This window comes from Convolutriloba macropyga, chromosome 2, assembly GCF_964194025.1.
Source record: "Convolutriloba macropyga chromosome 2, txConMacr16.3, whole genome shotgun sequence".
NCBI lineage: Eukaryota > Metazoa > Xenacoelomorpha > Acoela > Convolutidae > Convolutriloba > Convolutriloba macropyga.
In genome coordinates this window covers 45,856,575-45,871,091 of record NC_134469.1, presented here as the reverse complement: position 1 = coordinate 45,871,091, position 14,517 = coordinate 45,856,575, and the positions used below count along the sequence as shown (strand labels likewise).

The window sequence follows — 14,517 nt, the reverse complement described above, 5'->3', positions numbered from 1 at the left end:
ATTATCACTCTTACAATCGGTTTTGTTTGAACACATAACTTTATTTCGCAGTTAGGGCACTTAAAGTCACTCAAGAATCAAGCATAAACCGATAAACGTCGGGAAAATTGCTCTCGAACGACAGGCGGTTAGAAAAATAATTGACCACGCCGGGATTCGAACCACTTACTTCCCGATCCCTAACCAAATGAGCAGCCCACTGAGTCATCAGACACTTACTTTTCATTTGCTTTAACCAATTTATATTAGCAACAACCTTTAGTTCGCAGTGAGAGAAATAGAGATCACTCATAAATGAAGAACGAAAGCGTGAAAAAGTCACTTGAGAAGTCAAAGAATGTTCTAGAAGAAAAACGTAAAACAGCCAAGCGAAAAATTTGCATTAAAAAGACCAACACGTTTATAATAATTGCTATGAACTTCGTTCAATAGCAATTAAGAAGTGCGTTAAAAAGTCATGAGAAGTAAAGATTATTCTAGAAAAAAAGGTCAAGCGAAAAATTGTCAAAAAGACACACGTTTACAATAATTGATTCTCATTCATCATCAATTATAATAAACGACTACCGATTGAAAGAAGAAATTATTGAAGTACAAACAGAGAAAACCAAGAAACACTAAAAAGTATTTGTTTACAAATTTCTTAAAGTATGCTAAACAATGCATCTCAATTATTCTGAAAATACTGACAAAATTGTTACGAAAATACAAAAAACATGAAAAATTACAGCCTTGTATCATTTAGATTCAGCCGTTTGAACTAAACACTTGTTTTCACGCGCGACATTTGAATTCGCATCCTGTGAAAATAGAAGTCACCGGTCTTAAAAAAAGATCACCATTACTCATCTTTGAGTCGTAAAAAACCAGTACGCAAATCCAGTTTAACATAGGCGGCTGACTCCGAAATCGACTCAAGCAGTATGACTCCGAAGCCATTATTTAGTTAGGCCCCGCTAACACCAAGCTATCACCAAATCAAATGTCTCAACCCACTATGATTACAGCATTCAAACAACAACAGAGTAAACTTAACAAGGAGAACCAAACCTCCTAATAAAATATTTGAAAAATGCACAAAAAACCGCTACAATTTGCGACCTCAAACAAATTATTGGCCAAAATTTGTTTGATACAAAAACAGTTCAATCATAAAAATCTGTCCAACAAGTCAAATAAAAAGAGCAAAAAAAGTTGAAATCAAATATACCGACTAACGTCGGCAAACATGCTCTCGATTGAAAGGCGGGGCAATTTAATTAAGGGACGGATCCTATATTATTTTTTTTATTGGCGCAAAAACTAGAGACTAAGGTCGAATTCGAACCCCAACCTCCTGGGTCCGATTCTGTCTGCTCGACAGCGTCATTAAACACTCGGCTATCAGGTCCTTGTCAATATCACTCTAACAATCGGTTTTGTTTGAACACATAACTTTATTGCACAGTGAGGGCACTTAAAATCACTCAGAATCAAGCATAAACCGACAAACGTCGGAAGAATTGCTCTCGAACGACAGGCGGTTAGAAAAACAATTGACCACGCCGGGATTCGAAACACTTACCTCCCGATCCCTAACCAAATGAGCTGCCCACCGGGTCATCAGACATTTATTTTTCAATTACTTTAACCAATTTATATTAGCAACAACCTTTATCTCGGAGTGAGAGAAATAGAGATCACTAATAAACGAAGAACGAAAGCGTGAAAAAGTCACTTGAGAAGTCAAAGAATGTTCAAGAAAAACGAAAAAGAGTCCTGCGAAAAATTTGCATTAGAAAGACCAACACGTTTACAATAATTGCTATGAACTTCGTTCAAGAGCAATTAAGAAGTGCGTTAAAAAGTCATGAGAAGTAAAGATTATTCTAGAAAAAAAGGTCAAGCGAAAAATTGTCAAAAAGACTCGTTTACAAAAATTGATTCTCATTCATCATCAATTATAATAAACGACAACCGATTGAAAGAAAAAATTATTTAAGTACAAACAGAGAAAACCAAGAAACACTAAAAAGTATTTGTTTACAAATTTCTTAAAATATGCTAAATGCATCTCAATTATTCTGAAAATACTGACAAAATTGTTACGAAAAAACAAAAAACAATAAAAATTACAGCCTTGTATCATTTAGATTCAGCCGTTTGACCTAAACACTTGTTTTCACGCGCGACATTTGACTTCGCATCCTGTGAAAATAGAAGTCACCGGTCTTAAAAAAAGATCACCATTACTCATCTTTGAGTCGTAAAAAGCCAGTACGCAAATCCAGTTTAACATAGGCGGATAACTCCGAAATCGACTCAAGCAGTATGACTCCGAAGCCATTATTTAGTTAGACCCCGCTAACACCAAGCTATCACCAAACCAAATGTTTCTACCCACTATGATTACAGCATTCAAACAACAACAGAGTAAACTTAACAAGGAGAACCAAACCTCCTAATAAAATATTTGAAAAATGCACAGAAAACCGCTACAATTTGCGACCCCAAACAAATTATTGGCCAAAATTTGTTTGATACAAAAATAGTTCAATCATTAAAATCTGTCCAACAAGTCAAATAAAAAGAGCAAAAAAAGTTGAAATCAATTATATACCGACTAACGTCGGCAAACATGCTCTCGATTGAAAGGCGGGACAATTTAATTAAGGGACGGATCCTATATTATTATTTTTTATTGGCGCAAAAACTAGAGACTAAGGTTGAATTCGAACCCCAACCTCCTGAGTCCGATTCTGTCTGCTCGACAGCGTCATTAAACACACGGATATCAGGTCCTTGTCATTATCACTCTAACAATCGGTTTTGTTTGAACACATAACTTTATTGCAAAGTGAGGGCACTTAAAATCACTCAGAATCAAGCATAAACCGTCGGAAGAATTGCTCTCGAACGACAGGCGGTTAGAAAAATAATTGACCACGCCGGGATTCGAAACACTTACCTCCCGATCCCTAACCAAATGAGCTGCCCACCGGGTCATCAGACATTTACTTTTCAATTACTTTAACCAATTTATATTAGCAACAACCTTTATTTCATTAGAAGGACCAACACGTTTGCAATAATTGCTATGAACTTCGTTCAAGAGCAATGAAGAAGTGCGTTAAAAAGTCACTTGAGAAGTAAAGATTATTCTAGAAGAAAAGGTCAAGCGAAAAATTTTCAAAAAAGACACACGTTTACAATAATTGATTCTCATTCATCAACAATTATAATAAACGATTACCGATTGAAAGAAAAAAATATTGAAGTACAAACAGAGAAAACCAGGAAACACTAAAAAGTATTTGTTTACAAATTTCCTAAAATATGCTAAAGAATGCATCTCAACAATTATTCTGAAAAAACTGATTAAATTGTTACGCAAAAACAAAAAACATGAAAAATTACAGCCTTGTATCATTTAGATTCAGCCGTTTGACCTAAACACTTGTTTTCACGCGCGACATTTGACTTCGCATCCTGTGAAAATAGAAGTCACCGATTTAAAAAATAGATCACCATTACTCATCTTTCAGTCGTAAAAATCAGTGCGCAAATCCAATTTAAATTGTTTTAATTTTAAATGATTAACTCTCTAGGTCTTGAGATTTTACTCATTAGGTTTTGATCTACAAAGGAGAGTGGCTACATAATAGCCATTATGAGGCTGAGGGCGGCTATTAAAAAGTAATTTTAAAAAGTCAGTTGTCAGTTGAAGTCACTATACACTTACAATCTGCGGTTGCTCGGTTGCTGGCTGTGGCGAGAGGACATGAGGTAGTTTCCGTCCTCGTACTCCGTCGAAACGTCACCGCCCTCCACATCACTGTGCCACAATCTGTTAAAAAATAACAGCTGCTAATTTGTGGACGAATTGCTCTCGAAGTACAGGTGAGGACTATCTTTGGTTTTAGCTCGATGAAAAATTTGGAGGGTAGCTTTAGAGGGCGAGGAGGGGGAGGTCCATAATTACCCTTTAAACCATTAAGATCTGCCACGAGCGTTTTTCAGCAGCTTCACTGAACGGAGCTTGAAAAGGATGTTCCAGCTAAGAATTCAAAAGTCATGCGAAAAATTTGGAATAAATAGAAGACACACACAAGGTTACAAAAATTGCTTCAAACTTCAGAGCAATTAAAAGGAAGATTTAGACAATGGAGAAAAAATATGTTTATTAGAAAAAGAGAGGTTGGAACTCCGGGCCAACATGTTGACAGTCTGGCATCTTAACAACTCAGCCACAATTGCTTTGATTTCCTCTCGCCCCAATCGGCTTTACAAACCAACTTTATTTCAGAACTAGAGCAACTTAGAACATAGCCGTCAGATTTCCGGAAACTAGCCGCCGTTGACGCGCTTTGTGCACATTGTGATTGAAACAGGAAACGAAAAAAGAGACAAATTGACCAATTTTCTCTGTCTTTTTTTTTCAGTGTCAAAAGTATTCTAATTTGGCGTGCCGTTTCAGTTAGCTTCTAAAACTACACCTAAGTCAGCTTCTAAACTGAAAGCTAATACGCTCAATACCAATGTCAGCTAGCAAACATTCTAAACATAACCGACTAACGTCGAGCGAATTGCTCTCAAACGACCGGTGAGCGGTCGTTTGAGAGTCTCCAAAAAGTTTGAGCTGTGAAACAGAGCTGAAAGGCTCTAAGAGCACTTAATGCCCGCTGGTCGCTATCTGTTTATCCCGTTTTTGAGGACGAAAAGTCAAAAGTGTCAGACGAAAAATCGGCCAAGCGAAAAATCGCATAAAAAAAAGACCAACAGGACTAATATAATTGCTACAAACTTCGTTTGAGAGCAATTAATAACTTTGATAACCTAATTCTCAATGACTGAATGAGCGGGCTTTATCCATTTATCTCGTCTCTTATGATTTTGCTCTTACTTCGACGTTATTCACTATATTGCGTAATTCAATGCCTGAAAGAATTTAAAATCCATTCAGTTGAAACAGTGAGAGAGGTAAGTCAGAAGTCAAGCGTGAAAATCTTGTAAAACGAAAAACTTGATCGAAAGGTAAAGCGAATTATAGAAAAGGGGAGAAAATATTAGCCGTTGAGAGGCCGACGGTGGCTATTAATCACTCAAAAATGAAGAACAGGAGTGTGGAAAAGTCACACAAAGCGGAAAACGAGTAAAGCAAAAAATTTTCATAAAAAAGGCACACAATTTTACAGTAATTACTTTAAAATTTGTTCGAGATCAGATAAAAATACAATTAGTAAATTAAGATTAATTTAAACTGATGCAATCACAAAAAAATTAATTTAAAAACAAAAACTATATATGATATCTGCTAGAAACAAAATTAGAATCAGTAAAGAGTTATTTGGCATTTACAATTCCAACTCTTCGAATAATAAACAATGCATACAGCTTACTACAGCTTAAATCAAATCCTACTTCATAATATCCATAATCTACTCTTCTTACGAATCCTATGAAGTTGGATTCGCGTTAGTCCTTAAATTAAAATCAAAATGCATTGTTTATGACTTGATGGAATGGAATAATATAAGCAAACGCAATTAGCCCATTCTCATTGTTGTGTTCACCAAAGAAGTTAATCCAAAAACATTCAAAAACATCATGACTAAGTAGGTTCGATATTCATTTAAGTCATATTTATTTATTACAACATACTAATTTTACGGTCCGCTAATTTTACGCTAATTAACTACAACATACTAATTTTACGGTTTCCATAATGATTGTATCGACGGAATTTATATGAATAGACAGCATCTTTTGAATAATTTGAGACCTATCTCGAATTGTCTTTTGCCTCCTCCAATTGAACCTCCTTCCTTCACTAAATCCAAAAATACAGAACAGATAAACATAACCGACTAGCGTCGGGCAAATTGCTCTCAAACAACTTGCTAGCGGTTGGCTTCGTCAGTAGCCAGCCACGGTTCAATGAGGCTAGCTTTAGCTTGATTCGACTCTGCAACTTTTAGTTTTCTAGCCTTGTTCGTAATAAATCATTTCAAAAAAATATGAAAAATATTGCAAAATTTAGAAAAGCTTCCAGATTTTGCACTGAAAAAGTTCAAAAATATTTTTTGTTTCTGCAGTTATGTCAAATAACCCACCTGCAAGACGAACATCTTCGTTGGCCTGTAATGATCGTTAAATTCAGAAAAGGACAAAAGCTCAAAAGTTCAAAAAATTTGATCACAATCGCAAATTTTAACAAAATTTTGCGAAAACTCAAGATATTAAAACCTTCAAAACCATTTGATTATCTCAAGAGACTATCCAGTATCCCTTTTTCAAGCTTTAAATAGTTTCACTGGCTCATAAAGATTCAAAAACTTGGAACATGATAATTTTCCGAAAAGTTGAAAAAATTAAATTTTATCAAAAATTGCTAAAGTTGGAGTCATTAAAACATTGATAACCATTCTATTAAATCTAGAAACTATGCGACAGCTTATTATCAATACTTGGAGGAGGTTCCTAGGACTCTGGTGCCGACAAAAAAGATAAAAAAAAACTTTAAATGATTCAAAAAACTTGAAAAATTTGCAAATATCTTTTATAAATTGCTGATATTAAAATCTTGAAAAACGTTGCATTATATCTATTATAGCTATGCAGTATGTATCCTAAAATCAAACCCAAGAGGAGGTTTCTTGGTTCTTGACGCTGCAAATACCCCAAAACCGACAAAAAAATTCAAAAAAATTGAAAAAAGGTAAGTTTTATAAAAAAAAAACTGCTACAATTTTTCATATTAAAAAATTGAAAGCTATTTCATGGCAAATAAAATTTTTCCAGTAACTTATTAACAAACCCGTATGCACAGTTTCTTGCCCCTGCGTCCGTCATGAAAAACGGGAATAATGAAAAATAAGTGTCAAAAAATTGAAAAAAATTGCACGTTTTGTCAAATAAATACAAAAAAATTGTGACGTTAAAATGTTGAAACCATTCCACTACAGCTAGAAACTATTCAGTAACTATTATCAAACCCTAGAGGAAGTTCCTTCACATCTAAGGCTGAAGAAACTCAAAAAATAACAAAAAATTTTTTCAAAAAGCTTGAAAAAAACTGAAAAAATTGTGAAAATTAGTATAAAATTGTGTGTTCGATCGAATGATCGTCAGTAGCCACGGTGAGAGGGGGGAGGGGGTGCACCGGGCAGCTATTGGGGAGGAAGGAGGGTGGAAAACCGTGGGGTGGGGGCAACATTGCGGTGGGGGTCAGGCAATAGTGGGGGGCAACAGTGGGGGGTGTTTTCAAACTCTAAGAACCGCCCTTCACACCATAAGTATAAGTATCCAAAACAGTTTGAGTAGAGACAGAGTTGAAAGGCTCTAAGAGCACTTAATGCCCGCTGGGTGCTACCTGTTGATCCCGTTTGTGAGGACGAAAAGTCAAAAGCGTCAGACGAAAAATCGGTCAAGCGAAAAGTCGCATAAAAAAAAAGACCGACACGACTAATTGCTACAAATTTCGTTTGAGAGCAATTAAACATAGCCCGCAGATTGCCGGACAATAGCCACCCTTGACGTGCCGGACGCACATCGGGATTGAAACAGAAAAATAAAAGAAGAGAATAAAATTTAAGAAAGCTTTTTCCCTAAGTTTCAAAAATTGATCTAATTCAGCGTGCAATTTCAATTAAATTCTAAACCTATACTTACTTGAGCTTCCAAACTGAAGGACGTTAATCTTAATACTAATATCAAATAGCAATCGCTCTAATGAACTTTGATAACCTAATGCAATATGACTTAATGACCGGTCTTTATCGGTTGATCCCGTTTCTTTTGATTTTGCTCTGTTGACATTGACCGCATTCACTGCATTACGTAATTCACGGCGCGAAAGAATTAAAAGACCATTCAGTTGAAACAGCGAGTGAGGTAAGTCGGAAGTCACACAAAATGTGATCAAAACGTAAAGCGAAATAAAAAGAGCGCCTAAATATTAACCGTTGAGAAGCTGACGGCGACTATAAATTATCTATCAGGAAAGACGCTCCACTAATACTGCTCTTCGAGTCGCGAAAAAGACAGTTCTCTTTGAATTGTAAAAATCAGAGCAACTAGAGCAAGCGAAGAGAAACTAGAGCAACTTAGAACATAGCCGGCCTTAATTAAAGCCCGAAAGTGCCCGAAAGTTTTTTTTAAGTAGCCACTTTTTCACGAACTGACCGACAATGGGATTGACCATCAGTTGGAATTATGGGGTTGAAAAAAAATAACTAGAAAAATTTACATCGGCCTATTTTTCTATCGTCAAGTGTTGGAAATTTGTCCCCAGCTTCACTAGACTCACCAAAAACGGTAAATTCGGCTTCGAAATATTAGGACTAAAACTAAAACCAATTATTGCAACACTCTAAAAAAACTTTGGTAAATAAATGCACTGTCCTGAAACATCAAGTGTTAATTCCCGGTCTTTTGTGGTTTATCCCGTTTCTTGCTGAGTTAATTCAAAATTCCATTCAGTTAAAACAGAAAGTGAGATAAGTCAGAAGTCAAACGGGTATTTGGTGATTTACGTAAAACGAATATAAAGAAAATAACAGGAAAAGTCCTGTCCTACAAATCAAAGAACTTTCATTGGTTAACAAAAAACTAGACCTAGAAATGACTAGGAACTGATTCGGAATAGCAGTTGGAAATATACCAGGCATATTGTTGGAAAAAAGCCGCCATTGATACCCCTAACCCCGATTGATGTAAGAAAACTTTGAAGTGATTTCATTTTGATTTCATTTTATTGTTACACAAAGTCCTTATACTTAATGAGAAGATACAGGGGCTAGTGTAAATAGCAATAAGCACTAGATATGTTAAATGAGACTTGATTTAGCGGGAATATAAAATTGGGCTTTATGGGTTTATCCCGTTTCGTGAATCCCATTTCGAATCGTATCGCAAATCCTGCTAATTATGATTTGCGTTTTCACATCAATTCTGTTCGTTTTAGATTCAAACTTGATCCATTGGCGAAATTTGAGCCATTTAAATATACTGGTTAACCCACGCACAAGCCTTGAAAGAGGTTTATTGGCCAATAAAGACAAAAAATCGAGAAACATGACGCATACCAAGAAAATTGCAAAGAAAGTGTATCAAATTCGTAATATCATGTTCAAAAATACTTTTTCTCTCCAGTAACCAATCTGCAAGACCTTAAAAACAGTCAGGTAATGATCGTGAACTTAGAAAATGGCGAAAAAATTTCAAAAAATTTGAAATAAAATGCAAATTCCAATGAAAAATTGATAAAACTAATTGTGATACTAATTTCTACAGAACCATTTTATTGTCTCCAGTAGCTATCCAGCAACTTTTTTTCAAGCCTTAAAAAGTTTCATTGGCTCAAAGATCGATAAAATATGCGCAAGACTAAATTTTTAAAAAATATATTTAAATTGCTAAAACTCCCGATATTAAAATGTTGAAAACAATTCCATTGCCACTGAAACCAATGCAGTAACTTAATATCAGACCCAACAGTAACTTTTTCGGCCACTGAGGTCAGAAAAATTAGAAAAACTGGACATAGCTGGCAGATTGCCAGAAAATAGCCGCAATAGATTCGTAGATCGGCAGTCTAAAAAAAAAACAGTAAAAAAGACAACCAAAAAAATTCGTCTTTTCATTGAAGGCTGATCTGTTATATTTTGATTAAAAATCTGTATAAGTTATTGCTGCCTCTATTAGCTGATCTCAAATAACCTTCATTTAGAGTAACACACACCCATTTGACCTTATCTCTTTGAATTAAAGTAAAAAGTCAATTTCAAAGTGAAGTCATTTTTGAGAGTGAGGTAAGTCAAGTGTGACCAAAAATTTAATCACGCGCATGAACAAAAAAACTCGCTCCACTACGAGCGAAAAATGACGTCACACATGCAATTCAGTTAAATTGCATGAACGAATGAACAAAAAGTGGCGGTGACGTCATATGGTCGTAACAAAAATCATGACGACGAAATAAAAAAAAAAACCAAGAGAAGGCCAATAATAGCCCCAGCTATCGCTGTGCGGCTATTAAAAAAATGTTCATAGAATGCAATTTAATCTTGCAAAAGACCTGTATCAACTTTATTTCATTCAAACGTCAACAAGACTTATCAAAACAAAAAAACTCAAAAAACGACAAAAAAACGTAGAAAATTGCACCATTTTGTGGCCAAAGCTCCTAAAATTACCTTTAAGCTTTGAGTTAAGGCCTTATCAGTAGCTGCACCACTCTAAGCACTTGAAAGACTATTAAGGCCAGCTTTTGGCCTCTAATGAAACTTAATGCCCACTGGGCCTTACCTGTTTACCTCGTTTTGATAGATCAAAGTCATTGAAAAATCTGAAAACACCTTACGAAAAAATAAAGAGCCCCAATAAAATCCAGTTCTTGGATTGTAACAATAGGAGCGCAATAATAGCCTGCTGAGATGAGGTCGTCTATAAAAAAAACCTAATCGTTAACATCGTTAGTTGACCGATGGTGTCAGCTGGGGGTTCAAGTGGGCAGGGGGTATTTGAGCGAGGATTTAGGATGTGTAGTAGATGCTGCAAGAAGTGAACACAAAGGGAGCAAAACTTGAAATTGACAATTCCAATGAAACCACTGCACTGTGCACTAGAAAGAACCATGAACAAACATAACCGGCAGATTGCACAAAAAATAGCCGCCCCCGACCTTGCGAATTGAAACAGAAAATTGACGGCACATTAAAATTGAGGACGATACAAATTGACGGCTATTTTCTAAGTGTGGACAGTTCCCAAATTTAATTTGTAGATTAAGTCAATATACGCAATTATACTAAAATCAGCTTCTAAACTGAGAGCCAGTCAGCATAAAACTGATACGATAAAGCAATCGCTTTCAAAAACTTTGACAAACTAATGCACAATGACTTGATGACCAGGCTTTATAGGATCATCCCGTTTATTATAAATTTGCTCCTTTGACCTTGACAAACACAACTATTTTGCTCACTTCATTGATTGACTGTATTTAAATTCGATTCAGCAAATTAATGCGTGAGGTAAGTCAGAAAGCAAACGCGGAAGTCGAGACATGTGTGAAACGAAAATGTGAATGAATGAAATTAAAAAGCATAACAGGATAAGTCCTGACCTACAATTCACAGAATTAACATTGAATAAACAAAATATCAGGCATAGAAAGGATTGTGAATGGATTGGGAAAACCATTAAGGAATAAATTCCATTGAAAAATCGAAAGAACAGTAAAATAAACAAATTGTCGAATGTGAAAAAACCAGTAGCGAGAAAGCAAAAAAAGGACTATCGAGAACACCGTTTTCTCGACCTACTTAAAAATTAGAGTAAAAACTAATATCTCCGCAAAATTTCTCTTTTTCAATCCAATTCCAGTTTCAGAGTGACCAAAATCACTATTCCAATTTGACGTAAAAGTCAGGAAAATGTGTGAAGAGATCATAGGACAACCTCAATACAATTTATATTCTTTCCAGAAAACGCGAGCGTCTAAATGAGAGCCGTTGAGAGGCTGACGGCAACTATTAATAATTGTTTATATTTTAAGAACGTAAAAAGTCAAGACACTAAGAAAGGAAAAACCCATATTTTTTGAAAACAAATTTAGTCAAAAACTTTCCAAAAACAAATTATGCCATTTGTTTTTGAGAAGCTTATTAACAGGCGTAACAGATGATATCTTTTTGAAATTAAGCTTAAGTATACATCTATTATATGAGAGAGATGAACCTGTCTACTGAGGAGAGGAGGTATCGATCGCCTCCTGACATAGCATGTTGTGGTGGTGGAGGTGGAGCGAGGATGTTGTTGTAATCTGCATTAGGGCCAATTCTGCTCATTTGTCTGACTCGAGACGCGGGTCCTCCCCGGTACCTTCGGAATCGGAACACGTCTCCCTGAAACAAACAACTTCTGCTTCAACAATACCCATCGTGGCCAATTAGAGGGAAAAGCAGCCAAACCAAATCGCATTCATAACCTCAAAAATGCAAACATAAATAATATTTGCTTGATGCAGATATCATAATTCATAGCTGAAGAAAATGTCACAGATCTCAGTAATTTTACAGATGATTGAATTTCACTCGGCTCTCGATTCATATTGGTTCTTATAATTCTGTATCAATTCAAACAGCCAGTTCATTTATTCGAGTTCACTAATTATAAGAGCAACTGCTATTTAAAAGCACTTGAAAATAAAACATACCCGGCAGATTGCCGGAAAATAGCCGCCGTTGATTCCAATAAGCATGATTGGGATTGAAATAACAGAAGATATTGAAAAAAAAAGATTTTTGTGCAAAAACATTACAGTCCGATTTATTTTGATGGCATTTCGTGGTTGAACATACTTCTATTTTAGAGAGAGGCTACAGGGGCTACTATCAATACCAATAAGCATTAGAGATGGTAACTAAGACTTATAGGAACGACGTTCAATTAGCGGGCATCTAAAATTGGGCTTTATGGGTTTATCCCGTTTCTACTTCTGACTTCAATTTTTTATACTGACTCTGTTCATTTTGAATTGCTTTGCTGAGCAACTGATGTTCAAAATCACTTTTAGCAGAATGAGAGAAGAGAGAAACTAGCCTAGAGAAGTCAAAGATTTCACGCAAAATGTTGAAAAGGCGGCAAAATGAGGTAAAGCGAAACATTTTTTTATTCGACGAAGTAAAAAAAAAATAGGAGCGCTATAATAGCCGGCTGAGAAGATGAGGGCGGCTATCAATCAGCAAAGAATGAAAAAAAGCCTAGAGAAGTCAAAAAGGTTTCACACAGAAGGTGAACTAAGGTAAAGCGAAACAATTTTGTTTCAAGACAGTAAAAAACACAGCAGGAAAAGTCCTGAACTACAATTCAAAGAATTTTCATTGACTAAACATAAACCGACTAACGTCGGAAAAATTGCTCTCGATTGACAAGCGGGGCTTAAATTTTTCTTCATAGGTGCAGAAACATCAGACGTAGGTCGGGTTCCAACCAGTACCTTCTGATTCGATTCCGTCACCTAGACTGAGGCATTTACCAATCGGCTATCAGGGCCTGTCATCGCCTTTCTAACAACCGGTTTTGTTTGAACAACTAACTTTATTTCGGAGTGAGAGCAATTGATATCAATCAAAAATGAAAAGCATGAACAAGTTACTTGACAATTCAAAGATTATTCTAGAAGAAAAGAGCAAAGACTGTTAAGCGAAAAATCTGCATAAAAAACACACTTTTACAATAACTGCTTCTCATTTAACATAGCCGGCAGATTGCCGGAATAGCTGCGAAAGAATAGACCTGCGTGCCATATAATAGAGATAGAAACAGATACAGATCTACATTGAAAAAAAAATCGACGCCGCTCAAAAAAAACTAGGTAAAAAACATTCAGCGATAAATTAATAAATTTGTTAAAATTCATTCCGCAGAAGCCTCTTATTAGGGACCTTTACTGCACAAATGAGTTCCTTTGACCTTAAACAAATTCAAATTAAAATTAAGTTTTAAAGCGCAAAAGTCATTTTATTGAGTGAGGTAAGTCACGTATGATCAAAATCTAATCACGCAAATAACCTAAACTTTTGCTAAAGCGATTGAGAAATGACGTCACGCTCGCAAATGCCGTTAGTTAGAGGAAGAAGTCATTCAGAAAATTTGACTTTTTCAGCTTTGCTGTGTGAACAAATGTAAAACGAAAAAAGAGCGTCAGACGACGAAACAAAAAAACCCAAGAGCACCGCAATATAGCTTCGCTCAGCTTACAGCTTCGCAGCTATAAAAAAGAAAGATCAAAGTAAAGCAAAAACATAGACCGTCTAGCGTCGGATGAACTGCTATCGAACAACCAATGAGGGCAATTTAATTTAGAGAGGACGAAGCTTAGAAATGTTGTATGCGTGCAAAAACCACAAGGCTTTGAACCTCTAGGACGCCGGTCCAACATCTTGGCCACAAAGGTACAACGGCGTTTACTCTTTTTCGCTCCCAACCGATTTTATATTAGCAACAAAATTTATTTCAGAACAAGAGCAACTTAGATCACTCAAAAATGAGCAAATCAAGCGTGAAAAAGTCACTGGAGAAGTTAGATTTTTCTTGATCAAAAGCTCAAAATGGTCAAGTAAAAATTTTTCATAAAAAAGACGCACGTTTACAATAATTGCCTCAAACTTCGTTCGAGAGCAATTAAAAAACATAACCGACTAACGTCGGACGAATTGCTCTCAAACGACCGGCGAGCGGTTGGCTTCCTCATTAGCAAGGCAAGGTATCGTTGAGGCTAGCTGTAGCTTAATTCATGGGTCATGAGGTGAGCGCAGCGAGGGTTGCACCGCAGCGGGGGTGCAAAAGTGGACTTAGGGGGAGTGATTTGGGGGCGGTTGGTGGGGGTGTGGGATCAATTAATAAGAACCGCCCTTCACATCATAAGTATAAGTCTCCAAATCAGTTTCTGTGAATCGCATACTTGGAGACTAGTGAGCTCAAAGGATCTAAGAAATCTTATTGACCCTTGGGCGCTACCTTCTTATCCCG

At 36.1% G+C, this 14,517-nt stretch overlaps 1 protein-coding gene across 1 annotated transcript in view; it reads right to left on the bottom strand.

Annotated features, from left to right (window-relative positions):
* The window catches only part of LOC142358703 (uncharacterized), a 389,942-nt gene that overhangs the window by 72,411 nt on the left and 303,014 nt on the right, over nucleotides 1–14,517 (bottom strand). The window contains exons 19-20 of the mRNA XM_075410229.1: nucleotides 11,722–11,888; nucleotides 3,722–3,826 (exon numbers count right to left, since the gene is read on the bottom strand). Coding sequence (XP_075266344.1) covers nucleotides 3,722–3,826; nucleotides 11,722–11,888 — 272 coding nt within the window. The remainder of the gene's footprint in view (nucleotides 1–3,721; nucleotides 3,827–11,721; nucleotides 11,889–14,517) is intronic.